Source organism: Lepisosteus oculatus, chromosome 6 (genome assembly GCF_040954835.1).
Source record: "Lepisosteus oculatus isolate fLepOcu1 chromosome 6, fLepOcu1.hap2, whole genome shotgun sequence".
Classification (NCBI taxonomy): Eukaryota; Metazoa; Chordata; class Actinopteri; order Semionotiformes; family Lepisosteidae; genus Lepisosteus; species Lepisosteus oculatus.
In genome coordinates this window covers 43,816,744-43,844,451 of record NC_090701.1, presented here as the reverse complement: position 1 = coordinate 43,844,451, position 27,708 = coordinate 43,816,744, and the positions used below count along the sequence as shown (strand labels likewise).

The 27,708-nt window shown below is 40.1% G+C and overlaps 1 protein-coding gene across 1 annotated transcript; it reads left to right on the top strand.

The window, feature by feature from the left end:
* Positions 1-63: 63 nt before the first annotated feature.
* LOC102688589 (desmoglein-2.1-like) lies at positions 64-26,476 on the top strand. The gene is made up of 14 exons (XM_015353889.2): positions 64-334; positions 6,556-6,681; positions 10,440-10,598; positions 10,853-10,994; positions 11,793-11,959; positions 12,700-12,834; positions 13,919-14,104; positions 14,898-15,172; positions 17,232-17,374; positions 17,918-18,139; positions 19,028-19,261; positions 20,052-20,188; positions 21,348-21,719; positions 22,503-26,476. The coding sequence occupies exons 1-14, from the start codon at positions 281-283 to the stop codon at positions 23,685-23,687; spliced, it is 3,537 nt and encodes a 1,178-aa protein (XP_015209375.2). The 5' UTR covers positions 64-280; the 3' UTR covers positions 23,688-26,476.
* The last annotated feature ends 1,232 nt before the right edge of the window (positions 26,477-27,708 follow it).

The window sequence follows — 27,708 nt, the reverse complement described above, 5'->3', positions numbered from 1 at the left end:
CGGACACACGTCAGGGAGGGGAGCGCTGGTTTCTTACAGTCAAAGCCCGTTGTCGGAGAGGGGGGGATGTCCTGCCCTGTCCGGCCCAGCAGGTTTGGGTGGGGTCTGGCGCTCCGTGACGCACCACCACCTCCCTCTTCTCTGGAACTCGCGGTTAGGCTTTCGAGAAAAGCGCGACCTAGGTGGTGTTTTAAAAATTCGACAAAGCGGCCAAGTCACAGTTTGGGCCCCGCTGGACTTTTAATCGGAGAAAGGCCCTTTCAAAGAAGACTGACCTGCCATGGCTCGGGTTCCGCAGGCAGGCATCGGCTTGCTGCTGCTCGTAATGTTCCTGGTGAGTTGAGAAGGCACCGGCGGGGCTGTTGTTGGTGGGCTTCGTTTCCCGGCTTCCCTCTTCGTGTTCTTTGAAGTGTTTCGGACAGGGAAACGCTCTGACTGCACCGTTTGAAATGTGTGAACTAAAAAAAAAAAGAGAAGGTGATATTCATGAAAGGGCTGCAAAACTCCTGGAGTACAGTACAAACAGTAAGCCAGCGTTCGCCATGACCAAGGGCTACCGTGAGACTTTTGTCAGGACCGCTTAGGTATTCAGAATTGCTGAAACGGTTAGTTTCTTTTGAGGTTATTGTGGGTGTAAAAATGTTTTTTTTTATTACATTTCACTGTGAAAGAACACCTATTTTTAAAAAAAAATTAAAGCGTAATTCTATTTCAAGTGGAAAATGTTAAGTTTTAGAAAGTGACCTTCTTAATAAGTTACAGTTTGTTTTGCTTCAGAGCATTCTGGTAGTTACCTTTCTTTCAAGGGCCTTGAATGATAAGTTGATTGAGTGGTTGGTTTATTTATAATTATTACAGCCGTAGGAACGGGTAATAACCCCGCGGTCTTCCCGCAGTACGGAAGTACTGTAAGGTAAAGTGTGTTTTTGTTTCGCTCGCTGTTGCACAGAGTCCTCGCGTTTTGATCCCAGGAAAGCGTAAAGCTGTACATCTCTCGTTTTTCTGCTCTTTTTGAATAGTACATAATAATAGTAATGAATAAATATCAATTGTAATGTGTCCTACTATCAAAGCCCCCACCTGGACGTGGATAGAGAACTGTACTAAGCTGTCTGGGTTTGACGACTGGGCGTGACGCACAATTACCGAAACCACTGTTCAAGGACTAGTTTTTGGAGAAAGCAACGTACTTGGAATTGTTAAGTTAAAAGTGAAAACCATGATGTTAATAGTAGTGCAGGATTTATAGTAATAATTATAAAACCTTACTCTTTTGAGGAATTGCAGAGACATACAATAAGAACTACAAGGAGTGTAAAATGGGAGAAGCAGGTGATTTAATTTAGCTTTTGTTAATGGGGCCGAAGACGAGGAGGAATTTTGAAATTTAATTAATTATATAAAACCGTTAAAAATATTTTTTTTATTTCAAAACATTCTGTTGATACAGATACTAGGGGCCGTTTAATTTTACACTGATAATTGTCCAGTTTTGTCTGAAAATAGAAAAAAATAACTGTTTAAGTGATCAATTGACTGCTAAGTGTCATTCGAAACTTGAAAATTATGATCATTTTCTTTTACATTGCTCTTTTACTGAACCTTTGAAATATGATGGTTTTTATGTTTTGCACATCCATCCAGTTTATTTAGTCAAATATATCAAGTGCTTTGTTCACAGCTTTCCTACTGTGATGGTGTGTTTGTCTCTGGTTTGTAGTTGAACGAGTCATCCAGAAGAACAGCATTTTGTTAATCCTTTGCTTAAAAAACAGCAAACTGAAAGAAGTGGCAATGGACAAAAAAAACAAGATGTTGTTTCTGTCAGGACATGTAGTTGCAAGATAAGATGATGGCATGCATCTCTGAGGTGTCTGAGTTTCAGTGCAGCCTTTCAAAAGAAACCTACCCAAACTCAGATCAGCATGCTAAAATCTTCAAAACAAGGGAAATGTGAAGAAATTATATAACATTTACATGGCATATATACTGCAGTGAAAAAATATTTGCTGTTTTTTGAAATGTCAAAAAATGACTGTATTTTTGTGCTTGTGCCTCTGCCTCAGCAAGATCAGTCAAGAAAACTGCAGGATCTCAAATATAAAACCATCTTAGATGAGCTATTGTATTTAACAGTATTATTTTCATACAATAAGGAAATTGGAACTAGTTGTTATTGCTTTAAATATATATATATACTGTATAAATGGTCCTTCGGTCTGTAGATCCAGGTCTTTCTTGACTTTGTAAGTAGCTGTGACTCTAGTTTCAGGGAAAATAAAATAATAATTGGTTTTCCTAAATTACCATTTATCTTCTCATAGCATCCGAAAATGTTTGTAAACAATGTCGACATGCTAAATATGATGGATTTCGGTGTTACCTGGCCATTCTAAGCCCTGGGAAAATTTGATTGGGAAGTTCTTAATCATCGAGCAGTAATGCAGTGCACTTGTTGGCTGTTCCGTAGATTAAAAGACAGCAGCTGCAAAATGTTTTTTCTAACCTTTTTTTTTGACAAGAGTTTAAAAGCGGTAAGGCCTGACATGAATTCCCCTTTTGTGCTTGCCTGCCCTGGTTTCCAAAGCTATGATGCCATGAGTGTTAATCACTTGATAAGCAACTTGATAAGGGAGTGTGTGTGCACATGTATGTGATTGCTGAGGGCGCAGGCTGAGTACACTGATTAAGGTGTGTCCCTCTCACGGGTTGGATTGAAGACTGTAGGGGGTGATAGCAGCCACAACTTGTATAAGAATTATGTCTGTATACATTTGTTACTTTTGTGGAGCAAACAGTCTAGCTGTTCCAGTTTAGTGTACAACATTGGGGCTCAATGATAGTTGGTTATAGACAGTTTACAGTATTATATACTAAAAGGTAATAAAAGCCAAAAATGTGTTGTTGTTTCCAGTACTTGTACATGTCTTAAATGCCTTTCAGGGAAGAAAATATACTCTAAATATTACGTTTTAAGTCTACTGATTTCTTATGTTACCCAGCAAAATAAATTCAAGGCCTCCCTAAACCTTTGTATTATTCACCACTGTTCGGCTTCCAGGCTTCGAAACCTAACAGTGATTGTAAGCATATCTTAGATTTCTATCTTATATCTTAAAAGCATATTAACTATTATTTCTTGACCACAACCAGGAAAATTTCATACAGTCAGTTCTTATCAAGTGCCCTGAACCACACACCTGTCTTGCACAGTACAACTACATGATCACCAGCACACCAGTGATGAATGGGGCTGAGTAATGAAAAAGACTGCAGTCGTTTATGGTGTTTTAGTTGTAGACGAAAAATGTCTTCCTGGACTTAAACTTGATGCGTGGAGCGGTACAGTGGTGCCATTGTGAGCAGCGCTGTGGCCCTGGGTTCAAGTCTGGACCCGGGGTGCTGTCTGTGTGGAGTTTGTGTGTTCTCCCCAGGATTGTGTGGGTTTCCTCCAGGTGAAACTGTGTGTGATTGTGTCTGTCGTCCCTGCGATGGACTGGCATCCTGTCCAGGGTGTACCCTGCCTTGTTCCCATTGCTTGCTGGCATAGGCTCCAGCCCCCCAGCGACCCTGAGAGAGAAGAGAGAGGTGGCGGTGCGTCATGGAGCGCCAGACCCCACCCAAACCCAAACCCGCACAAGTCTAGCTTTTACCGAGAGTTCCAGAGAAGAGAGAGGTTGTGGTGGTGCGTCATGGAGCGCCAGACCCCACCCAAACCTGCACACACCCACACCAGGGCCAGATTGCCCAGAAGCCAGTTAACCTACCAGTATGTCTTTGGACTGTGGGAGGAAACGGGAGCACCTGAAGGTGGTGGGGGGGCATGCAAACTCCACACAGATAACACCCCCGGTCCATCATTGCACCCGGGACCCCAGGGCTGTGAGGTAGCAATGCTAACCACTCGGCCACTTTGCCACATCCAGTCATCCATCCATTTTCTGACAGTTTCTTCTAAACCAGTTACGGCAAAATTCATCATTTTAATGAGAGAGCTAAAAATTGTTTTGTTCCAAAAGAATTATAACAATTTGCTGAATGGTCTACATCCTAACCTACTTCCAGCCCCTGGTGCTATCCTCCCCAGACTGTTGTAACTTCCGGGCTGGTTTCCCTGCCTCACTGTCCACTCCAGTTTATCCAGAGTTCAGCTGCTTGCCCTTTGTCCCCCAGGAATAACTCCACCACTCCAGTCCCTCCAATGACTCTTTATCCCTTATCTGATCTGATTCAGAGTGCTGGTTACTCCCTGAGCGCTGTCTCATCCACCCTGCTCCTACACAGGCAGTCTCTTATCTTCCTCCTGCACCATCCCCCCCTCTCTCTGCTCATCCTCTGCGGCCCTGTGTCCTGTCTCCAGAGCCTGCTCACTCTCCACCCTTGACCTTCAGGTTTGAAGGGTTTGTTGACCTTTCGGATGTCCTGAGAATGTTGGATCCTACTAGCTCTTACTGTTTCGTTTTGTTTTGTGCAGCGCCTGTGTTGCTTTTACAGCTTTATGCTGGCATTTCTGTCAGTTTACTGATTTTCTTGGGTGGCTGTTCTTTTGTACTTACTCATAATATAAGCGTGGTATATATTAAGTCTTCCCGAATCAGTGTGTCTGCTCAGCACATAGATCATTTCTCAGCAGTGACTTCTGATTATGTCATATCATTTCCATATCCACTGTACGGAGGTGCAGACAATTGTTATACATCATTTATAACTACCATCCACCCAGAAACGTATTGCCACATAGCTGTACTGTAGTATTTCATGGAAATTTCCTGGAGTCCATCACAAAGCCCACAGCTAAATACTTCGCAACACATGCTTTCATTTTCTGTGAAGAATTATTAATCATATGAAATGGCCCAGAAAAATGACGACGTTTTATGGCAACGTTTCCAGAAATCAACATCCTTCTCGTAATACCTTTGATTTCTATTTACAAAATGTCTTAGTAAATAATTAGGAGTGCAACATTCAGTTAAGTATTCAAAATGTTTTTTTCTTAACATAATAGAAAAATATGTTTTATAAGTATGGGTAATGCAGTCCCTTGGTTTCTTTAAATTTAAAATGTTTGTTGATATATGTAAGCTGGAATTTCCCAATTGTGTAATCGTTCTTTCTTTTGTGTATTTCATATGATTTCTAAACAGTACAATGCAAGTTGGTTTTAGTTTGAAAAATTAATAGACTTTTGTTACATGACAAATATTGGCACACAACAGAAATTGACACAAAAAGACAAAGACTTTGGTTATACTGTTGCCTTTTCACAGTTTATACTAAAAGGGAAACACATAATGTATATATTTTCAATTTCAGAACTCAGTAAAATATTCAAATGTTATCCTAGGTTTCATGAAAAAGGTGTAGTCTTTGCAGATCTGCACTGACAGTGTTTCTTGGCAGCTGACTTCACACTAATAACCAAATTATCTTGTGAAAGAGCAGTGAGTTACACAGATCAGTGACAACTCCATTTCTAATTAATTTGAGAACTTGTTTGGTTTGTGTATCAAAATGATGGAGGCTACCTGCTGATGAGATGCTGGGGGTGATGTCAGGATAGATCACTTGGCCAGGGGTTCCAGAACATGTCAGTGGAGACACACTGCCTTTGTTCCACTAATGTGAGAGTGGGCATCATCATCTAAGTCAAGCTCCTGGGCCTGAATGTTTCTGATGTAGAATACTCTATCTCCTCCTCTTCCATCTCTCCTGACTCTCGGAATGCTGTGTGTCCACTAATACTCTCTTCATCTCCATCGCTCTGCGTTAGTTCAAGCAGGGAGCTGCGTCGGCATGCGTAGGCTGCAAAGGAACAAGTGAAGGTTCATTCCACGCTGAAAAGAGAAGAAAGGAGACAACGTTTCGACTGTGGAGTCTTCTTCGGGTGTGAAGAAGGCGCCTCACTACCCCCTCCTCCCCCCTCACACCTGAAGAAGGCTCCACATCCGAAATGTTGTTTCCTTTCTTCTCTTTCAGCGTGGAATATATTTTTAATAAATTGTGTTACAATTGTATATCATATATATATATAAGTGGATAACTAAACTAAGACTTTAATAAATCCCAAAAGAAAAAAACAAGCCAGTTATAATGTCCTGTATTTAGAGAAAATGCAATTGTATTTAAATGTTCTATTTTCTAATTACATATGTAAATACAGACACGCACTTTCATTAGTTTTTGGTTAGAGGAAATTGTAAATACTGTGTTGGCTGTGTTTATGTGATTGCATTTACATCAGTAGCTCATGACAGTGCAGTGTCTTGTACTTAAATTGTTTCTAATTTTCCTAACATTTAGGTGCAAGCAATTAATTACATGGTCCTTTGATGCTTTCGTTTTCTTTTCAGTTCTGTTTCGGACTTTCCTTCAATTCAGATCTTTTTGAATTCCTCGGCAGAATTTCTGTTGGAAATTGGGTGTGGGATAACTAAAATCTAGTCACCGTCCAGTGTATATCCGCTGTGATGTAATCTATTACTGACTGCAATGCGAAGACCTGGTAGTGATTTGTATGAATATTTCTGTAATGGACTTCTTTTACATTTCAAGGTTTTCAAAAATCCAGTGGAATCAAAAGAGGAAGTGCAACTGCAGAGGCGAAAAAGAGAGTGGATCATTCCTCCTGTCAAAATCCCAGAGAACGAGGACTACACAAAGAGAGAATATATTGCCAAAGTGAGTCTCTGTTTATTTTCATTGATAAACTTACAACGTTTTTCTTTCATTTGACCTGATTTAAGAGTAACAAGTAAGAATGGGAGCACTGTCAATATAGACTACTCGATAATGGCCCCTGCCCCCTTCAATATTTTGTCTAGCGGTTATCAGTCGCGACCATACTTTATCTACCCGTAGCCTGTGCCTTCTGCATTTTTTCAAATTATGATTGAAACATTTAGTTCAAGAAGGGAGCTGCGTCAGCATCTGTAGGCCACAAAGGAACAAGTAAAGGTTTATTCCCTGCCTGAAAAAGAAACAAAATGTATTTGTGGACATCTGAAGAAGGCTCCACAGCCGGAACGGGGCCTATCTCAGCAAGCAGCGAGCACAAGGCAGGGTACACCCTGGACAGAACGCCAGTCCATCACAGGACACACACAGACACAAAGAAAGACATGCACATACACTCCCACCAGGGCCAGTTTTCCTATAGGCAAATTAACCTACCAAGCATGTCTTTGGACTGTTGGATTAAACCGGATCTCTCAGAAGATACCCATTTGAACACAAGGAGAACATACAGACTCCACACATATAGTCCCCCCAGGTCTAGGATTGAACCTAGGGTACCAGCGCTCTAAGGCAGCAATGCAAACAGCTGCATCTGTTCAGTACCATGAGTGGTAGGTCTGTATAAGCCTTGCATACTCCAGGGAGTGGGTATACTTTTATACAAATGCACTGTAAAAAGAATAACAGAACTGCTTTTATAGTTTACTCTTAGTTTTCCCACAGCACAAAGTCATTTCTTTAAAAGACTGATTTCTAAAATTACTTATTCATATAATTATATATTTTTTCAGTTATTTTAAGGGCAGCAAACATAAAAGTAACATTCATTACATTTCTGTTTCTTATAAAATAAAGGAATACAGTGTTACTTTCATGATGAAATCCTTTATTATGACAGAGGAAATTTAGTTTTTATTACATTTTGTATTTTCAGTGGCCCTTTGGTTCAGGTAAAAGTGCTAAAAAACGAATTTTGCCCTGTAATCCTCGGTTTTGATTTGTGCAGTTGCAGATTCTCAAAGTTTGTGGATTTCTCTTAGCAGGGAGAAAAAATATTTTCTCAAACCGACACAAAGCCCTCGGGTTAACTAGCATGTGTTAATGACATAATAACAAGGCCAAACTTGGATAATGTGCTGTGGTCAAAAATATAAAATAGATCTTCAGCAAGAATGTGTACACTTCAATTCCAAAATACAGATCTGGAGACTAGTTTCTCCAGTGACTCCTATTGCTCCAGTGACGTTCAGCAATAATTAAAGAGTTAATTATTAATTCGGAAAAAATTAAAAATGTAAGTTTGCAACCACGGCAGTCTTTGTTTTTTAAAATGTGTTTTATGGATAGCCATAGTGAGACAGTGGTGCCCTTCTCTCTGCTTTTTTAATATTCTAATTTAAGATCAATTACAGAGGTCATCTAACATGAATGACGTATTAGAGCCTCATTACTCGAAAAGTAACTCTGGCAGTACAGAGAACAACATATCTGAAGAAGCTATTCATTTCACGACACCTGAGAGCTTTCAATAAAAACTACGCAGGGCTCATTTCATGGTGCTAAGAGCCAGATGGTAGCTCTAACTGAATGGAGAGATCTTGCAAGGTGGTGGAAGAAAGCAGATGGCATTTGAATAGCATATAATTGAAAGTAGTTTATGGACTAGAGGAGTGGAAAGCTGGATTACGCAGACATGAGTCATCAAATACAGACTCTGGCGTGCTTGACAAACGCGCAAGCAACTCCAAAGGCTTCAGTGCTTATTCCACATTTTGAGAACCCGTGGTCTCAGCTGATTGGATCTTAAAACCACAGCCTACTTTACTAGTCTTAGTTGGGTTACTTTTGAGCAATTTGTGATATTGCCTGAACTTGAATTTGGATGAGTCTCATCACAAAACACACTCGTTGGGTTTGTAAAAGCCGTCACGCAAGTAATAATTAAGTTGCCTAAGTACTAAAACAAGTTGGTTTAAATCAAATGGTAATTGAGTGATAAACTAAACCACTATAAAACGTAGACTGGAGTCTTAATTCTGTATTCTATATTGGAGACCTTCTGGTTTATAAAGAGATTTCCGAAGATGTTTTTGATCCATTTAACAAACTATTTTTATATATGTAGTGGACACCTCTGTTGCTGATAGACTGCAGAGTGTTGATGACTTTATTCCAAAGGAATCTTTGGCTGCTTTAAACGGACCTCTTGCTTAAGTGAGACATTTTTCAGGGTGACCTATTGCGCCTGATGGACTGTGGTTCCCCAGAAACAAACTGGCCCCCTCTTGACTGTGTAGTATCATGCAAGCAGTCATTTGAAATAAGATGATGAACCAGCAACCGTTCAGGGTAAATGTGTAGCATTGACCCCAGAAAAGCTGTTAGTTGGTAGTGTGACCATAAAAGGGGATATTGCTTAATGTAGCTATTCCTGTTGGATTTTTTAAAATTGTATTAAATTTGTACAAAAAACAAATCTGCTTAACATCTAAAAGCTCAACAAATTTTTTTTTCTGTTTTTTTTTTATAATATATTCAAACACTGTAATAGGTGTATGTTAGCTAGATACAATGATTTAGCCTAGGCACAGTTCTGTGGCATCCTCGGGTATTATTGCAAAAATCTAAACATTGTGCTTAAATTGAAAGGAAACATGACTGTGTTCAAAATGGTAGATCAGCAGGTACAGCAGCATATGCAGAATGCACTGTTTCTTTAAAAATCCAGTTCAGTCTGAGCTGAGCCCCATCACTTTTAAAGCAAATCATACGCAAATAAAGTAAACAGAACTTAATCGTAAAAAATGCATGGGAGTAGGCACTCTCTGGCACACCTGACATTTGGTTAGGAAGTTTGCATTCGCTCACAGGTGTGTCAGGATTCCTGGACTCTGCTTTTGTGGGCTGGTGTTGGACACTGACTCTCAGGAGCTGGAGTCACATCAGGAGATGTCTGAAATTTTTGCCATTTGGGAAACACTGTTTTCATGCATGTCATTCCTTAGAAAGATTTTTAACAAGGTTGGGGCTGATGCATCAAATGTGATATTACCCATTGGTTGTAAATTCACTGTAACCACCAGTGTCAGATAAAAAGTTTCACTAAGTTGAAAATAAAAATACTGGCCTTTTGGGACAAGTGATCAAGCTGCATTTTAGCTCTGACATTTGTGTTGATCCTTTTCCATGGGGAATCAGTTAAATAGTTGAGGGAAATTTTTTTAAAGCTAAAACGGCAAATGATTAGTTATATAAGCAGAGTAGAAAACTGTTTCTGTGGAATTCCCAGGGTGCTGATGTGTCCATCACACCCAGGTTTGATCATGGCTCAAACAGCATTTTGTTTCTCACATTACCATGTCTCATCACTCTGCCATTTTACTGAGGGCAACAAAATGCAGATGCAAAGTGTTGAAATTTGTTTTAATAAATCACATTTATCCATCTTTAATTCATGATTTGAATTGGGATCTTGCCATCCAAGCTGTGGCAGACCCACTTGTTGTGTGCCAGGTTAGGCTTCAGCTCTCCCGAGACCCTGAGGGGGATTAAGGGTTTTGAAAATGGATGGATAGATCTTACCAGTGTTCGTAGAAGGTATTATAGTAGACGACAACAGTACAAGCTCTGAGTGAATTACTGGTGATCTTTGTAACATGTTGTAACCCTTAACTGAACCTATAAATATTCTTTTTTTTTAGATTCGTTCTGACCACGAGACTCCTACACGCCGAGTGACATATGAAATTAAAGGGAAAGGAGCTGATCAAGAACCTTTCAATGTCTTTATTGTTGATAGGAACAATGGCAATATTAGAGTCACAGCCATCCTGGACAGAGAGCAAATTGCAGTTTACAATGTAAGTGTGCTTTTGCAGGTAAAAACAGTATATTCCTTACTTTACATGGACATTCATCATCATGTAAGCTATTGCCAGCTCAGTAACATAGCAGATGTTTATAAGTGTAATGTAGCTATCGCACAGCTTTGTAATGTAATGAACAGAACATTTTCACCGCTTTGTAATGAACAGACGTTTCTAGTGTTTTACTGCTTTATAACGTGATGAATGTAGCATTTTCAATATGTTCATGTTGGTGTTGTCCTTTTCAGCTCACCGGAATTGCAAAAGACATGTCCGGAAATGAAGTGGAAAAGGACATTGAACTTCGTATTTCCGTTGAAGACAAAAATGATTGTCCCCCTGTGTTTAAAATGAATCAGATCGGAGAAATTTATGAACTCAGTCCAAAAGGCAAATCTTTAGTCTTCTTTCTTTTACTTTTACCCTCTTGTTTCTCAATCCAGGATCTAATCTTTACTCCAGCACAGTTCCTTGCACACTTCAGACATGTACAGGAATTCACTGTCCACAGTCTGTCAGTGGACTATCCCTGCTGTCACCTTATATGTGAGCAGCACTGGAGACGTTAATTCAGAAATGGTGTCACAGATCTCATTGATATGTATTAGTGAATAAAAATAAATCGAAAAGTTATTTTAATAGTAGATTAAACCAGTATAGGGTCTCATTCAGAGTGTAAGTTTTAAAACAGTAATTCTGTACATCTGTAGTGCTAGTCTGGACTATTTCATTAGCCCACCCGACGCCCTATCTTAGAGAAATGAATAAGAGCACGAGAAAGATTACAAACAAGTGGCCCCCATTAATTTTATCTGTTTCATTGGGTTGGTAGTCTGCTGATCTGAGGCTGTCATTCGGTCATTTTGAGATTGTGGCACAGCAGCCAGATGCCAATGCGTTTGACATGTGACACACTCATTCATCCCTCATGTCTACATAATACATGTTTTGAGTATCGAAAACTGCGCCCTCAGTTTGGTACAGGCAGGCACCTGCCTTTGGAATGCATTATTGACACACGAAAGGATAACTGTTTTGAATTGCTGAAGGCTTGAAAAAGTTAAAAAATCAAAATTGCCTACTGTATGCTTTTGGAAAACATGCTTGCGCTACCTACATAGATAAAACGTGTCTGATTTTCATTTAGTTTTGGTGAAACACTATTTGCTCATAAGATGTTTGTTTTAGGTGCCAGTGTCATGCAAGTAATTGCTACAGATAACGATGACCCTGCTACTATCAATGTGGTGATTAAATACAGCATCTTGAGCCAGTCCCCACCAGATCAACAGATGTTTGAAATAAATGAAACAACAGGCATGATTTATGTTAAAAAACCTACCCTTGATAGAGAAGTAAGTGTTGTCTTCTTATTCCTTAAGTTGTTTGTGGATTCATGTTTTAAATTATTTGTTTAAATCCTTAATGTTATAATTTAATTATCCACATACTAGTCCCAGTAACACAGCCCTCAACACGAACACTAACAAAAAGGAATGTGCACAAGGTTAAACACAAAATGCTTTGTTGCCTATCAAACTACTGTATGTACAGTATTTGGACTTTTCTGCTCATATTAGTAGAGATATATACAAGCAATATAAAAGCACTTTTGTGTTAGGACTTACTGGTAATTAATGCACATTTTAGTTTGGTGTCTTTTCGGTACCTGATGCTCTGATGATTTAAAGCATGTTTAATACACATTGATGGCTTTGTCTGTAGAACATGTGTTGTGCTTGACAGAACCCTGTACAGTGTGTACAGTGCAGTATCCTAACAGAATGAACTGAACACCCCAGGCAAAAATGCTCAACTTTTTGAGTGAGTGAGATTCAAATTGATTATTAATAATTTCACATGGCTTTGACAGTAGAAGTGGTTGTAATACAAAATATAAATATAAAATTAGATTGGAGAGTAAGTGGTGTCAGGTTTGGCAGGTTGTAAATTGGATGATAAGAACGCCCCCACCCACACCCTCCCCACCTCCAGATTTTCTCCACAGTGAATATTAGGAAGTGGATGAAGTGAGTGATGGGGACACGTATGAGACAAATATATATTGGTATGATTTTTGTTTTATGCTTTATAGGTCCAAGATAGCTATACTTTAATTGTACAAGGTACCGACATGAATGGAGCCATCAATGGCAACGCTGGAACGGGAAGTGTTGAAATTAAAATCCTAGATGTCAACGATAATGTTCCTACGCTGGAGAAAGAAGAGGTAAAATACATTTTAAGACGTAGTTTGTTATTGAGTAAACTATGTAGCTTGTATGCAGTAACTGTGTCTGAATGTTAACATTTTGCAATTATAGTTCAAGCAGGGAGCTGCATCAGCATGCATAAGCTGCAAAGGAACAAGTAAAGAATTACTCCATGCTGAAAATAGAAGAAAGAGATGGCAACATTTCGGCTGTGGAGCCTTCTTCACCCAAAAATGTCCGAAGAAGGCACCACAGCCGATTGTTGTGCCTCTTTTCTTCTCTTTTCAGCATGGAATGAACCTTTATGTGTTCATTTTGCAATTGTTTGATTTGTTTTTCAAAACGTTTTGACCACGGTTGAATGAAATGCTTAATATTACGGTTTTACACTTTTGAAGAGATCCCATGTTCTTCATTGATGGATAAACAGCGCCCGTTAGAGCACAGTATTTCATCACTGTGGCATCCTACTAGACAAGTGTATGGGAACTTCTAACATGAGACAGTATTGCCATCTACTGGTTCACTCCCTGTGTGTAATTCTGCAGTGGTAGATTTTGTGTAGTTCTGTATCTGTTATTTTTCCAAACATCAGGTATAACAATGATACAGTATACAATAGGAAATTTTAGCATGCAAGTTTCAAAATGTGATATTCTGAAAATTAAAAACTACTTAATTTTACAATTCTGTAAATGCATGCATAATTTGCATTCTTCCTCTTAATTTTACTGTTTCAATAATTATGAGTATATGTAATTAATGCTTTTTTAAATTAAGTTTCTTTCTTGATTTCATGAGTGTGAGCTATTTAATTAATAATTTCATATAACTGAGGTAGGACTAAACGTTACCTTTAGTAATTGTTTTTAATTGTCATATTTGGAGATAATTTCAGGAGTTTATCTTCATCCTGTGACTTTTTAGTAGCTGTAGTGGGAACATTCTGTGTAGATTCAGAAAGGAAAAGAGAATTTTCCATAGTCAGAAATACGCAGTAAAGTTATTCCTTTACCTTGCATTCTGTTCTGGTGGTTTGCTGTCACTACCAGTAACTACTTATTTAAAGGCTAATGTCGCACTCCTGTTTTTTTCTTTCAGTATGTTGGCAGTGTGGAAGAAAATACAGAAAATGTTGAAATCATGAGGATAAAGGCCTTGGATAAAGATCTAGAATTCACAGAAAACTGGGAGGCAGTGTTTGACATTGTGTCAGGAAATGAAGGAGGTTACTTCAGTATCGTGACCAACTCTAAAACTAATGAAGGAATCTTAATGCTGCATAAGGTATAGATGATCATTTCAGATACACCATTTTTATTTTCTGATTGTAAGCGAAGGACAAATTAACTTCGCGTTCTTCTTGTGCTCGTTTGCAGTTCTTCTTCAGGAAGGTTCTTGACCGGTGTCTGCGTCTGCTCCTTCCATCTTCTGTTTCTAATCTGCTTCATTTCTTTGTATTCATTTTATCTCCTGTCTTTTGTTTGAAGTGTTGTTGTTTTTTACTTTCCCTTTAACGTTCTTTAAGAAGATGCTTTTAAATTTAAAGGTACTAGATACAACAAGGGGCTTTTGTTATTGTTTTTTCCTGTTCTGATTTCCCAACCTGGGCTCTTGCATATAGCTCCAGTTGCTGGCTGTGGTCTGCGCGGGGGAGGGGAGTTTGACTGGGGTAGTACTCTAGTCAAATGGCAATGCAGGAATCCATAAGCCAGCTCAGAGATAACAGAAACCTCCCATGAGGTACAAGGGCAATAATCATGTCTGACTCCATGTGAATACAGACTGTGTTCTGCCTTTCTCACTTTTAAAACGGAGAGTGTTCAAAACATTATCATTGGAATATTTGGCTATTTGTAGTTATTTATAATAGATATTTAATATCTGATTAAGATATTAGATATTAAGATATTAGGTTTTATAAGATTAAGATTTTTGCTTTCCATAACTGACAGGTTCTGCTTTATGCAGAAATCTCTTTTATGTATTTCACAAAATTGTCACTTATGTAACTGGTTCTGTATTTCACATGTATATATGATTTATTCTTGTTTGTTTCTTCCCTGCTTTGAATCTGTAGGCACTAGATTATGAAGAAATGCAAAATCTCGAGCTTGGAGTGGCTGTGAGGAACAAGGCAGCTTTTTATGGCTCTGCTGCATCAGCATTTAGTTCATCGATGAAAACCTATCCCATTAAAATTCAAGTGAAAAACCAGCCCGAGGGGCCCAGGTTTAATCCAAAGGTGAAGGCTATCTCCATTTCCGAGGAGAGCAAAAAAGTGATGATCAATACTGTGATCGCGAAATATCCAGCTGTCGATGGAGATACCGGAAAACCAGCTGAAAAAGTCAGGTTGGTAGAGATCCCTTGCTTTAAAGTAACGATTTCCTTTTGAGTACTGTGAAATGAGAAGGATTATAATATTTATCACGGAAAAAGACGACTTATTCTTGTCTTAAAATACCTGTTTATACCCTTGGACGTGTCTCCCTGTAAACCTTGATTCCCGTATGTTGGCTCAAGGCTTACAATTTGCATGCTGTTGTCCAGCTGCAGGAAAAAAGTATTGGAACTGTTCACAGGCTACAAAAAGGAGGAAGCATGGGGGTTTTGATGGTGTAGGTTGCATGGGCATCAGTGTGCCGTTAACAATAGCCTGCTTTGTACGGCTGAACAGTATCAGAGGATTCACCTGGAGAAAAATCATCCAGGCTGAAATAACCCAAGGGTCTGCTTTAGAATTGTGCCATATTTCAAATAGTAGTCAGAATAAGAAATTGTAAAACATATTATAGCAGTAGCACAAAGTATGCGACTGGATATTTGTAAATGTCCAGATACCTGCCAAACACACGTGTGTACAGTATGTCAAGTGTCACATTCTTATCACATCAGAATACAGGGTGAACTCCAGTCTGGTTTCCCAGCCATCAGACCGTGTGAAAGCAGTTGCCAAAGGAGAGAAACTAGACTGGTTCCAAGTTTTACCCAGATTTTTTATACTGAATAAGACCAAGTGAACAGAATGCAAGTCAATTATTATTGTTTCCTTAGCAGAAAAAAAAACAATGAAAAATATAAGAAATATACAAAGTCCAGTTCAAAATGAATATATTTCTCTCAGGTAGCATGCAAAAAATGCTAGGTTGTATTAAATCTGACATTAGCCTGGAACACAGTAATGAGTTTAAAGTTGCCTCCAAGTCATGACTAAAACTTGTAATAATGGGTGATGGTAAACATTTGCATTCCTTAGTTGACACGCCTTGCATCTAAACAGTGACAATCAAAATGAGTAATATGACCAGACTGCATGTTCATGTGCAGCACTGTTTTGAGTCAGTACAGCAGTGAAAACAAACTTGACCTACTCATGGTGTTCAGTAAGTGGATAGGCAGAGTAGAGCTTTTGGAACTGTAGTATTTTTCCTAAGCTCAGGCAGTGAGAAAATATTGGTATCACTTGCTTATTATTACTACTTGTTTCCGACCAATTCCACAGCAACTTCAAGCACTGTCTATGTCTCTTATTCACAATAGAATTTTTGGCAGGTTTTTACAGTAGGTGCCATAGTAATAACATCACCAGAAAGACTCATTAACAAGAATGTTGACTTTTGAAACCTTTGGAACAAAGCCATCAGAGTGGCATAAATCTATCATTTGAAACTATCGTAGTTAATATATATTAAAACATTTACAGCACTAAAACTTACTTGGTTTACAATGACCTTTGATAATTCTGTAGAAGTACAGCACAGCACCAGTTGATTTTTTTAAATTGGCCATTTAGTTCATTTATAGAATAACTTTTATTTATAGATTTTCCATTCTTTCAGTTTGAGCCAAACATATAACATAGAATATTTGCAAGTTAGGTGTCACGAAGCAGTTCTTTCCGGGCCCTATGCAGACGATGCGATCCGGAATTGTGAAGACACACTAGGGAGAAAGTCATGCAGGAAAGGGTCTGGATACAGGGGGGCGTGTCCGAGGTGAGCTGGTGTCCTGGGGAAGTGAGTCCGGGCGAACAAACAAAGCCAAAGTCCATACGGGGAATCCAAACGGAAGAGTAGAGTCCAAGGCCAGGAGATCCATCCAAGGGTTAAAAGCACGAGCCGGGTCGGGTCGGGACCGGCGGGGCAGGGGATCAGGAACAGAAAGTTAAAACGGAGCCAGACGCAGCAGGACCCCGGGCTCTCACAAAGCAGAGTTCAATGAGCAACGCGAAGTGAGGTCTGCGTCTGGCTTTTAAGGGGGAGCGGGAATAGGGAACAGGTGCAGACAATGGGAGAAAACAAGGGAGGGCTGGAGCGCCCTTAAGAGGAGGGGTTAGCGATCGTGACATTAGGGAAGCACTATGGTTCACACTGTATAGAAAATGTGACTAATCAAGATGTTGTTGTTACAGATATGCTAAAGGACTTGATCCCGACAACTGGCTGACAATTGATGAAAAGACGGCAGAGATCAAACTGAACAAGCTGCCAGACCGGGAGTCTAAATACTTGACTAATGGCACATACTATGCAAAAATCTTGGTTATGACTGAAGGTAACTAAAAATTAATGGTTGACTTAAAACAGTAATGTACTCATTTTGAAATATACCTTATAAAATAAGTAAATCAGTTTCTGGAGCTGATTGTGTGGTGTGCACCATTTGTTTTTCTTCTGGCCTGACTCTTAAATGGCAAATTCAAGGTGAAGAAGGGACGTTTTTCATTCACAGTAGTACCATTGTTGTAGTAAATTCATCATAATTAAAAAGGAGATTACTTTTACTCAGAAATTCCAAAATTGAACTTTTTGACGTTTGCATAAGAAACCATTGAAAATGATAAGTTTACAAACATGTAGAGTCTAAACACATTTTCCTTGTTTGGTTGCTGAAAGATCTAAAAATCCAATGACGTTGTTTCTAAAACGATCTGATAAAAGGATAACAATTTTATGGCATTTCTTCTGACGTTTCTAATGATGGGGAGTTACATTACTTTAAGCACGGGGAGTTGCAGGATTTACAAACCACTACAAATTATGAATTTTAGTGCATTATTCCTTTAAAAAATAGTTAAACCATCATTTTGTTTTCTAGATATGCCTTCCAAAACCGCCACTGGTACGATTGCTCTCCAGGTGGAAGACTCCAATGACCACTGTCCAGTTCTGACCAGTACCTCCCAGGTTCTGTGTACTGAGAGCAGAGCTGTGTTTGTCACAGCTGAGGATGGAGATGCTGATCCCAATGGGCCTCCCTTTGAGTTTGAAATCATTCCTGAAGGTACCAAGGGCACATGGAGAGCTGAAAAACTCAACGGTGAGGATTGGTTTTGCAAGGAGTCCTGTTTTGCTTCAAAAGCATATCCAAAGGGAAAAGGGTGTAATCTAAAAAGCAGTTGTATTTCTTCATCATCTTCAGACACAGATGCCCTGGTGTCCTCCATCAGTTATTTACCAGTTTGTTACATGTAATAAATATAGTGTACTGAATTTCACTGTCTCTTGTGACTTATATTGAATTTAGAATAAGTAGTTAAGATTTGTTGGGAATTAAATAAAGTGAGATTCAAAGTATGAATAGTACTTCTGCTTTTACAGTAAAACCTTGATCTCCGCAAGTTCCATACTTGAGATTTCACCTGTTGGCGCAAAATTATTAGTGACCACTATTTCTACATGTGCAGTAGGAGAGTAAGTGTGGATGCACTGCTTCTCTCAGCCTGCATTGTTCTCTGGTAAAGGCATAACGTAATGATTTTTGAAAGAAAGAGATTCAGGAAAATTGCATGAACAGCAGAGTGAATTCATTGGCTGGGAAGGGAGTAAATATGCTTAATTTATTTTCTTGTCAGTTATTACCATGCTGTCATCAACTTAATTAAAGTATAGCAGTGCTGCATTTATAATAACAAAAACAAGATGTCAAAAGTAAAGATGTACTGTACTAAAAATGTAAAACTGTAGCTTTCACTCAAGCATTCCCTTTGTCCCAACCAAGCTGATGTTTGGATCCCTAATTGTTCAGACATGAACAAAAGGGTTACAGCACTTCACTGCTTAACCCCTAATTAAGTCTTCACTGAGCGAATAGAGGGAATGTATCTGCCCTTCTGTTCTAGGGCAAATAATCATCATCAGATTATTTTCTGATCAGGACAGGTGTGTGTGTGTAAAATTAACAGAATTTTATTTTTCCTCTTTTAAGACACCACTGCAATCCTGCGAGCCCAGGACAACCTGTGGCCTGGCTCATATGAAGTTGCTGTGGAGGTGAAAGACCAACAAGGACTATCCTGTCCTGATAAGCAGGTTGTAAAGGTAGATGTCTGCACCTGTGACAAGGAACAGACTGCCTGTGTCAGTGCAAGGAAAACAACAGGGGCTGAACTTGGAGCAGCAGGCTTTGGACTGCTAATCCTCGGATTCTTGATGATGCTGTGTAAGTGCACCTCAGTGCTCTTGTACACTATTCCCAGCAGACAGAAGTTTGCCTACACTTCTACACTTCCTCAAGTATCAGCACTGCACAGTGCATGTAGATTTAAAAGAGTGTAACCCCCCACCCATCCAGGGTTGAACCTGGATTTAATTTGGGAGACCTGGACAAGCAGTTTTTTGGAAGAGCTATGCAAATCAGTTAGCACTGCAGATTAATCAGTCAGATGCAACTGTCCCACACCACATATATGTATGAAAGCTGTTAGCTTTTTTTTCCCATATACTGTAGAAGTATTTAAAACCTAAAACATAAAATGGTCCAGATGTTTTGGTCTGTGTCTCAAAGCTGCTTTCAGGCCATTAGAACAAACTCTAAAAGGATTGTAAGGTTTGGATGGAGGGGGCATTCCATGGTAACTTTGGTGTGTTCATATTACTTGATTTCTCTGGTCTTTCACTTCAGTTCTTGTGTAGTGAACTAAGTTGTGTTGGAGTAAACAATGTTTTGTGTAAAGCAAGAATGTAGAATAAAGTGAAATCTAATTATATATTATTTTAACATTAAATTAAGTCTAAATTTACATATTGCTGAACATATGCATCTGCTCTCTGGAAGATGAGCTCAAATCTAGGGCTGTTTGACTGAAAGCTTTATAGAATATCTTTCATGTTGTAATACGTTCGTAACATTTTAAAATACACTGTTAAGTTGCCTGTCTAAACAGTTAAGATTCTTTAGAATTTTGCCTACATTTTTAGTAGTAATTTTTAATAATATGGCTTCTCAACAGTGGTGCCTCTCCTGCTGCTGTTCTGCTCTTGTGGCGGGCTTGGGGTCGGAGGAAAAGGAGGGGCTTTTCTTGACATGCCTTTTGACACCAAAGAGCATTTGATTGCTTATCACACAGAGGGACAAGGCGAAGACAAGGTAAGCTGTTATCTATTAATAATGTATTGATGCTAATTTAGTAAAATAACACAATGGCAAAAAAGCCCAGTTTTAACTGAACCCGTATTTATTGTTTTAGGCATATTTGCACTATGCTGTTCTTTTCCAAATTACTGGAATTATAGGTGACATTTCATGGTCACTCTATTAACTCATTTGAACTTCATGCTTTTAGTATAGTTTTGCCTGTTAGATTTTTGATTGGATATCAAAATTTTGTTTTTAAAAAGATACCAATTTAATCATATGGGAAAATTTAAATCGTAAAATATAAAAGTCATTACAGTTAATTTTTTTTTGTACTGCACTGTTTTTTCTCCTTCACCAAATTAAGTAATTAACCTCAATGAACAATTTCTCAATTGTTGAGAAATTGAGTAATTTACCTCGATTTCTCCTGAACATTGCTGTTTTTGTTCCCGTTATCAATTAGCAGATGTAAACTTTTATATTTTCCACCAGAGTTGACAGTTAAAAGATTCATTGAGATTCGTGTCAAGTACAATATCATTAAACACTTGCAGGACTAGAGAGCGGCATGTCCAGTGATCAAGCAGTTAAACCAGTTAGGATGAGGTGGAACAGATGCTGGAGGTCATCTAGTCTTCTGTGAATGGAGTAAAATGCTCCAGAGGCAGGCATACAAATTACATAAATAATACCTGTAAAACAAACCCATTATACATGCATGTCAGTGAATTGGCTTTGCAATTAATATAATCATATGCAAATATAATTCAATTTTTAACCAGATGCAGGACACGCAGTTTGCCATGTTTTGCCAGCTATAGGTCAGTTTACTTCAATCAGGACTTTTTCAGAGAGTCCTTGATGTCTGAGAGGAGTGTTTGTCAGCAAGAGCTGCACCTCTTCTGATCAGTACTGACACGCCCGAAGGCCCCATGTGTCAGTACTGTGATCAGGCAGGTGGCTCTGAAAGTGTGTTTCACAGGATCGGATGCCTGGTCTTTCTCTCTTCTCCTGCTGGAGATCAGTGCCATCTCTCGATTGTAGGTTGACCGAAGAATAATTGATCTAGAATCAATGTAACAGATGTAGCCTTGATTAATTCTGAAATGCGCAGTAACACCACAGTCCAATTCTTATTTTCATTTTTCTCTCTGTTTGGCCCACTTAGGCAGTTCCCCTTCTTACTGCCCCTGTACAGATTAAGACTGGAGGATATCAAGTCGGCAGTGGACTGATGACGGCAGGGGCGGGGGCAATGACAGGGGCAGGGGCAGGGGCAATGGCAATGACAGGGGCAGGAGCAGGAGGAATGGCAATGGCTGGGGCAGGAGCAGCCATTTCTGCAAAGGAGTACATAATGGCGGTTAACAATGCCCAGGAGTCTCGGTACGGCTTCTACGCTAGAGGCGGTAGCCGGTACGAAGGAGACATGATGTACAGGGGAAGTTCACATGCCTTCGCCTCGGGGTTTGAGTCTCGCGAGAGTGCCTACGACAGCATGGCACTTCCGGAAGGTTATCTGGAGGACTACTACATGAAGGTAATTGACATACTGTCCTTAATATCTGTGGGGCAACAATGCTGTTTTTGTAAGTGTGTGTGTTTGTGGGGGGGCTTTTACATTTACAACAGTGGGAAGACTTGAGATTCAAGGGGAACTTGGAGTCTCTGCTGCGCATCACTAACATTGGGACCCTGATGTTCCAAATCTCCATCTTCTTCTCTATAGCACTGTAGATCAGTCCTGCCAGCAAATACAGGGAGTATTATTTATATATTTGCTGTGTGCTGCGTAGCACAACCTCCGAAGACCTCAGAAAAACTTACTGATGGTCATCAGTTTGGAGAGAATTATAAAACCATTTCTAAGGCTTTGGTGCTCCATACAGTATGTCCACTGACAGATAGTCTACCGAGGAGCACTCGTTCTACCTAAATCTATCAAAGAACAAACACGGAGCATATCAATGAAGTTGTAAAGAACCCAATAAAGTGATGGCTCGTTAGAGAGTTTCCTTCTGTGCATAAAAATGGGATGACCAGGACTACCTCAAGATACACAGTGGAATGACCAGGCTGGCATTGGTCATCCAGATATGGTGATGGACATGAAATCAGGCGGATTTTCTTACCATATACGAGGTTTTCTATAATGAATATGAACCAGCCAGCAATCAGGGGTATGTGAGCTGTAAAATATTTTAAATGCCACTTGTGTGCATGCATGATGTGTGTAGTGGAACATGTACAGTATGTACTGCATATATTGAAAACCATTGATGATATCCAACCATTGATCATATCTCTCCTTTTTGTACCGTAGAAGGTAATGTACATGGCCGAGGAAGACCAGATTCAGAAAGATGGCTTACTGATTTATGACTTTGAAGGACGAGAATCCCCTGTGGGTTCAGTGGGATGCTGCAGTTTCATTGAAGGAGACGATGATTTGGAGTTCCTGAACGACCTGGGACCCAAGTTTAAGACCCTTGCTGAGATCTGCACGGGTGACAAAATGAAATCAGAAGTTTTGGTCACTCCACCCATGCCTACGGTCCAGGATGTGGCTGTAACTCGCACAGAGATCAAGAGAGAAAACACTGTGACAACTGATGCTGTGAGACCTCAGCCCAGCCCAGTTCCTCAGCCCCAGATCCAGAAAAACGTCGTCACTGAGCAGTATTCTTCCACCACTCTCCCAGCCATGCACCTCCGAGAAAATGTCGTAGTTCCCAGTCCCGCATATGTCATCCAACAGCCTGTCTATTACACTACCACCCCAGTGGTTCAACCCACTCGGTACATTGTGGAGCCGCAGGTCCACAACACCATGCTCTTCTCAGAAAGGCCAGCTGCTCCTAATGTGCAGGGTGTGCTGCTGCTGAATGAAGGCTCAGGCTCTGAGAAGGTCCTGTTTCAGGAGAAGAGAGTGGTGTCTGGATCTGCTGTGCAGGGTGGAGCACTGGGTGTCCTCCATGGCACCTTGAACAGGAGTGAAATCCCTGGCTCTCAGAATGTGGTGTTAGTGGAGACTAGGGCTGGATCGGGGCAGTTTGTGCAGGAGGGCATTGCTGGGTCTAATCAAGGAGCCGTGCACAGGGTTGGACTGCCAGGGTCACAGAATGTGGTGTTAGTGGAGAGGAAGGCTGGATCAGGGCAGTTTGTGCAGGAGGGGGTTGCTGGGCTTAATCAAGGGGCTGTACACAGGGTTGGACTGCCAGGGTCACAGAATGTGGTGTTTGTGGAGAGGAAGGCAGAATCAGGACAGCTTATGCAAGACGGGATGGTAGGATTCAGTCAAGGGACCGCACACAGAGGTGGCCTGTCTGGAGCACAAAGCATGATGATCAAAGAGAAAACAGTATTGTCTAGTGCAGGATCACAAGATGGAATGATGGGGCTGAATGGACGATCTGTTCAACTGGGTGATGTAACTGGCTCTCAAAAAGTCTATGTGAAGGAGAAGATTGTCTCCTGTGAAAGCGTGCAAGGAACTAGTTCTGGGTAAAACAGTTATCCACCTTGAAGATAATTCAGGTTTTCCATTTCGCCTTTACAAACTGTAAGGTTCTTTTTCCTCTGTTGGTGCAAAAGCAAACCTAATTTTTCTTAGAAGCGACATTGCTGCTTGCTGCATAGCTGCGTTAATGTTCAGTGCCTGTGGTTGAAAGTTAAAAGGGCTGTTGTGTTTTAGAGCACATATTTTAAACATGCTGTAAATGTAAATTGCAGGTACTTGTATAAACTGTTGGTTTAAAGGACTTAAAAGGATAGAAAATAAGAGTATTATCAAGTTGATAAAGTAATGCATGTGTGCAGTATACGTTGGGTAGTGTGTTTTTGTCAGTTATGATTTGCTTTCTGGCCAGTCATTGACTAGTGTCTTGCCAGGAAAGAGCAGTCCTGGTGTTCTCAGTCCCTGCTTGTGGTCTGGGCTTCCAGGACAGACTCGGACAAGCTGCAGCCCTAACTAGCAAAAGAGGTTTTCTGATAGCAGGTGGCTTTGCTTTGAGATCTTTTGAATGTTCCTTATAATTGCTCCTGGTGTATTTGTACTGTATTTGGCGGAGGCTTGTGTTTATAATCAAATCATTTGGAATTATGATTTTTATATCGTGACACGTGAATACCATCATGTCAGGCGATAAAGCTGAAGAGCTGAAGTAAGGATTTTTGTTTTCACATCATATATAGGAGGGGACCTACTTTATTCACCAATGAAGAGCAGCATCCGCCTGGGTGACGTGTGGTAACCCTTTGTGATGCTGATTAATTACTTCTTGCATTTATGTAGCACTCTCCATCTCAAAAAAAACCTTGGAGCATTTTACATATGGGAAAGGACCTACAACATCCACCTCAGTTGCAGTGCACCCAGCTGAGTGGTATTGCAGGAGCATTGCGCCAGCAGCCCCACCTTTTGACACAGCAGGTAAAGAAGTGAGAAGCTGTTTTAGTGGGTGAATGAAGGGGAAACATTAGGAAGACTGCATTTCACAAGCCCCCAGTGATATTTTTCTCGGATCCTGGCTCACACCTCAGTTCACACTTTTAGTTCGCACCTGTAGTGATCAGTGGGTTCATTGGGTCATTCAGAGGACAGAAGATATAGAAGCAGCTGCTCCACTAGTTAGGCTTGTTTTGGTTGGCAGAGAAAGTCTCTACCTGAAATCACATCCCCCTTTCAGGATCCCAAATATGCCTATCAAGTAGTAAAGTGAGAAATTACATCACCCTTTGAGATAAAGATGATATGTAGTTAGCCTATTCTATTCAATTCAATTTATTTTTATATAGCGCCTTTCACAACAAGGTTGCCCCAGGGCGCTTAACAATGCAAGTGATAATACATGTTGTGAATACAGAACAGGAAAGACCAGAAGACAACGGAGGAGAGGAGAAAAAAAACCTCTAGGGGTCCAAGGTCAACTGGCTGCCCAACCCCTTTGGGCATGCTAACATTATACAATTTAAAAAAAGGAATAAATAAATAATGGTATTAATCCATCCATCATGTCTTCTGTATGTCAGTACTCCGTACAGATCTCTGTAGACCAGCAAAATCCTCCTAAACGATAGCTACATCCACGATGTCCCTCTTGGATCCATGGCAGTGATGCAGCATCCAACTCAGATGGTGCCCAGCCCGGGCGGCATCTGAACATGTGGGGAGGAGAATAGGATAGTCTGGTCAGAAAAGATGTATCTTACCTGGTGGGCCAACACAGAGACACACAATGGCATGTACAGCAGCACCAGCAGCCATGGTTGCAGCAGGCTATGATGTAAGGTGTGAGTAGGCTAGGCTGAAGTAATAGGTCTTCAGTCTGGACTTGAATACTGAGATTGACTCGAATATGGGGTGGAAGACTGTTCCATAAGCTAGGAGCCCCGTAACTAAAGGCTTTACCGCTAACTGTTTTTTTTTATTAAAGATCGTGCAAAAATCAAAGTGAGATTCAGCCATGATACCCAGGATAAAACACCTACATTTTTAAACATTGATATGGTGATTTCAGTGAACAAGTAATCAGGAACTTGGCTACTTAAAAAATAAATTAATAATTTAATGTTCCATCCAGAGTCCCCTCTCTCTCTCAACTAGGAATTTCTTTTGATAAATTCTGTTCCAGAGGCAAGAATGCCCCCACTGATTCTCAAACTCCACTTACAGAAATGTCTTGCTTAGCAGCTGAGATCTCGGAGATCAGTTTAGAATGTAGAAATACTGTTGTCGTTTTGTAGAATTACCTCTGTGGTTTCATCTTTTGTTCTATTAAACTGGCTCAATAATTATTTGATTATATATTTTTATATATTCAATTGCACGTGGGATCAGGGTTTGTACATACTCGTGATTCATACTATTAATGGACAAAGTTGAATGCACAATTATCTGTAAGCAGTGGTTAAGATTTTTCTCATAAGCAGCATTGAATGTTCTTGTACGTCATAGAATTCTCTTGACAAACTGGATGGCAAGGATTATTTTTATAGTTTTGCTACATTTACAGTAAATTTCAATTTTTAAAGTCAAAAGGTAATACAAATAGTGATGAATATTCTTGTATGACAAATAATACAAAACTGATTGCATGCATGTTTTTATAGGTTGACTACTGTACATTTCTATTTTTAAAATTAGAAAGGTTAAATATTTTAAGCATCTGTAACCTGTCACATGCACTTCAAGTGCAAAAGCTCTGTTGTAATTATTTCCTTTTCTATATCTGTGTTCTCTAATCTGTTGATTTATCTTTGGAAAGAGTATCAATAAAAGTTACCATCACAAATTTACTTTTGTACCTTTTTTAACTAAGCCATATTTTTTTGCCTGAGTGAAGTTAAACCCCGGGAACACCACAAGAGACCTTAAGGAACTCTTGTCGGACTCTTGCTTGTTTGGTTGCTTGCAGTTTAATGATTCCAGGGAACCTGCTTCAGTGTGCTGGAGTAGGTTGTTGCATAAAGAGCAACCTATGTGTGTAAAGAACCCCTCCTGCAACCAGTCCTCAGTGCACAATCTCTTAATTTCTGTTTATGTCCTTGGGTGCCTGCTTCACATTTCGTCCTGAAACGGTCCTCTGGGTTAACGATATTACTTCTCAAGACATTTTTCTTAACTCAAGGCATAAGACGCTTGGTTTCTATAGAATGTGTGTGTGTGTGTGTGTGTGTGTGTGTGTGTGTGTGTGTGTGTGTGTGTGTGTGTGTGTGTGTGTGTGTGTGTGTGTGTGTGTGTGTGTGTGTGGGACCTACCTATAAGACCAGACATTAATCTGTCTGCTCTTCTTTGAGTTTACTCCAGTGAGGCGATTCCCTCTATACTCGGTGTTCCAAGTGAGGTCACACAAGTGCACTGGAAATCTCTAGCAAACCGACAGCCCTGTTGACCGGACCAGTTGCCTGCTGGATGTTGTGGGGCCAGGACTCTGCTGCCTGGGGGGGATACGCACCCTGTCACTGCCGCAGCGGCTCGTGAGCAAGTGCTCGCCTCATGCAGCAGGCAGATGTCCAATACGATGGCAGCTGTGACTTGCCAATGGCAAGAATGTTGGTCCCTTCATACAGCACCAGCCCTTAGCGGGAGAAAATTGCCAAGACCCTCATCATCACGTCACGTACAGCATCTTATTGGTTAGTATTTTAAACTCCAAGTCTTTAAATTCCTTATTTGAGACCTTTCAGTCAGGCTTCCGGGCTGTCCAGTGTACCGAAACTGCCTTGGTGAAAGTTGTTCATCTCTGCAGATCCTGGCTTTTGCTTGATTTTCATACTATTAGACCTTTCAGCAGCCTTTGATACTGTAAACCACAATCTGATTCTAATTGATCGGCATTCTGAGTAATGGACTGGAGCTTTTTCGAGATCTTAGTGGCAGCGTACTGCAGTGGTTTAAGTCTTGCCTTCCTGACAGCATTTTTTTTTAGCCTTGTTGACTTTAAATCAGATCCTGCCCCTGTCATCTCTGGAGTCCCACAGGGCTCAGTTATTGGCCCTTATTTATATTTATGTGCTGCCATTAGGCC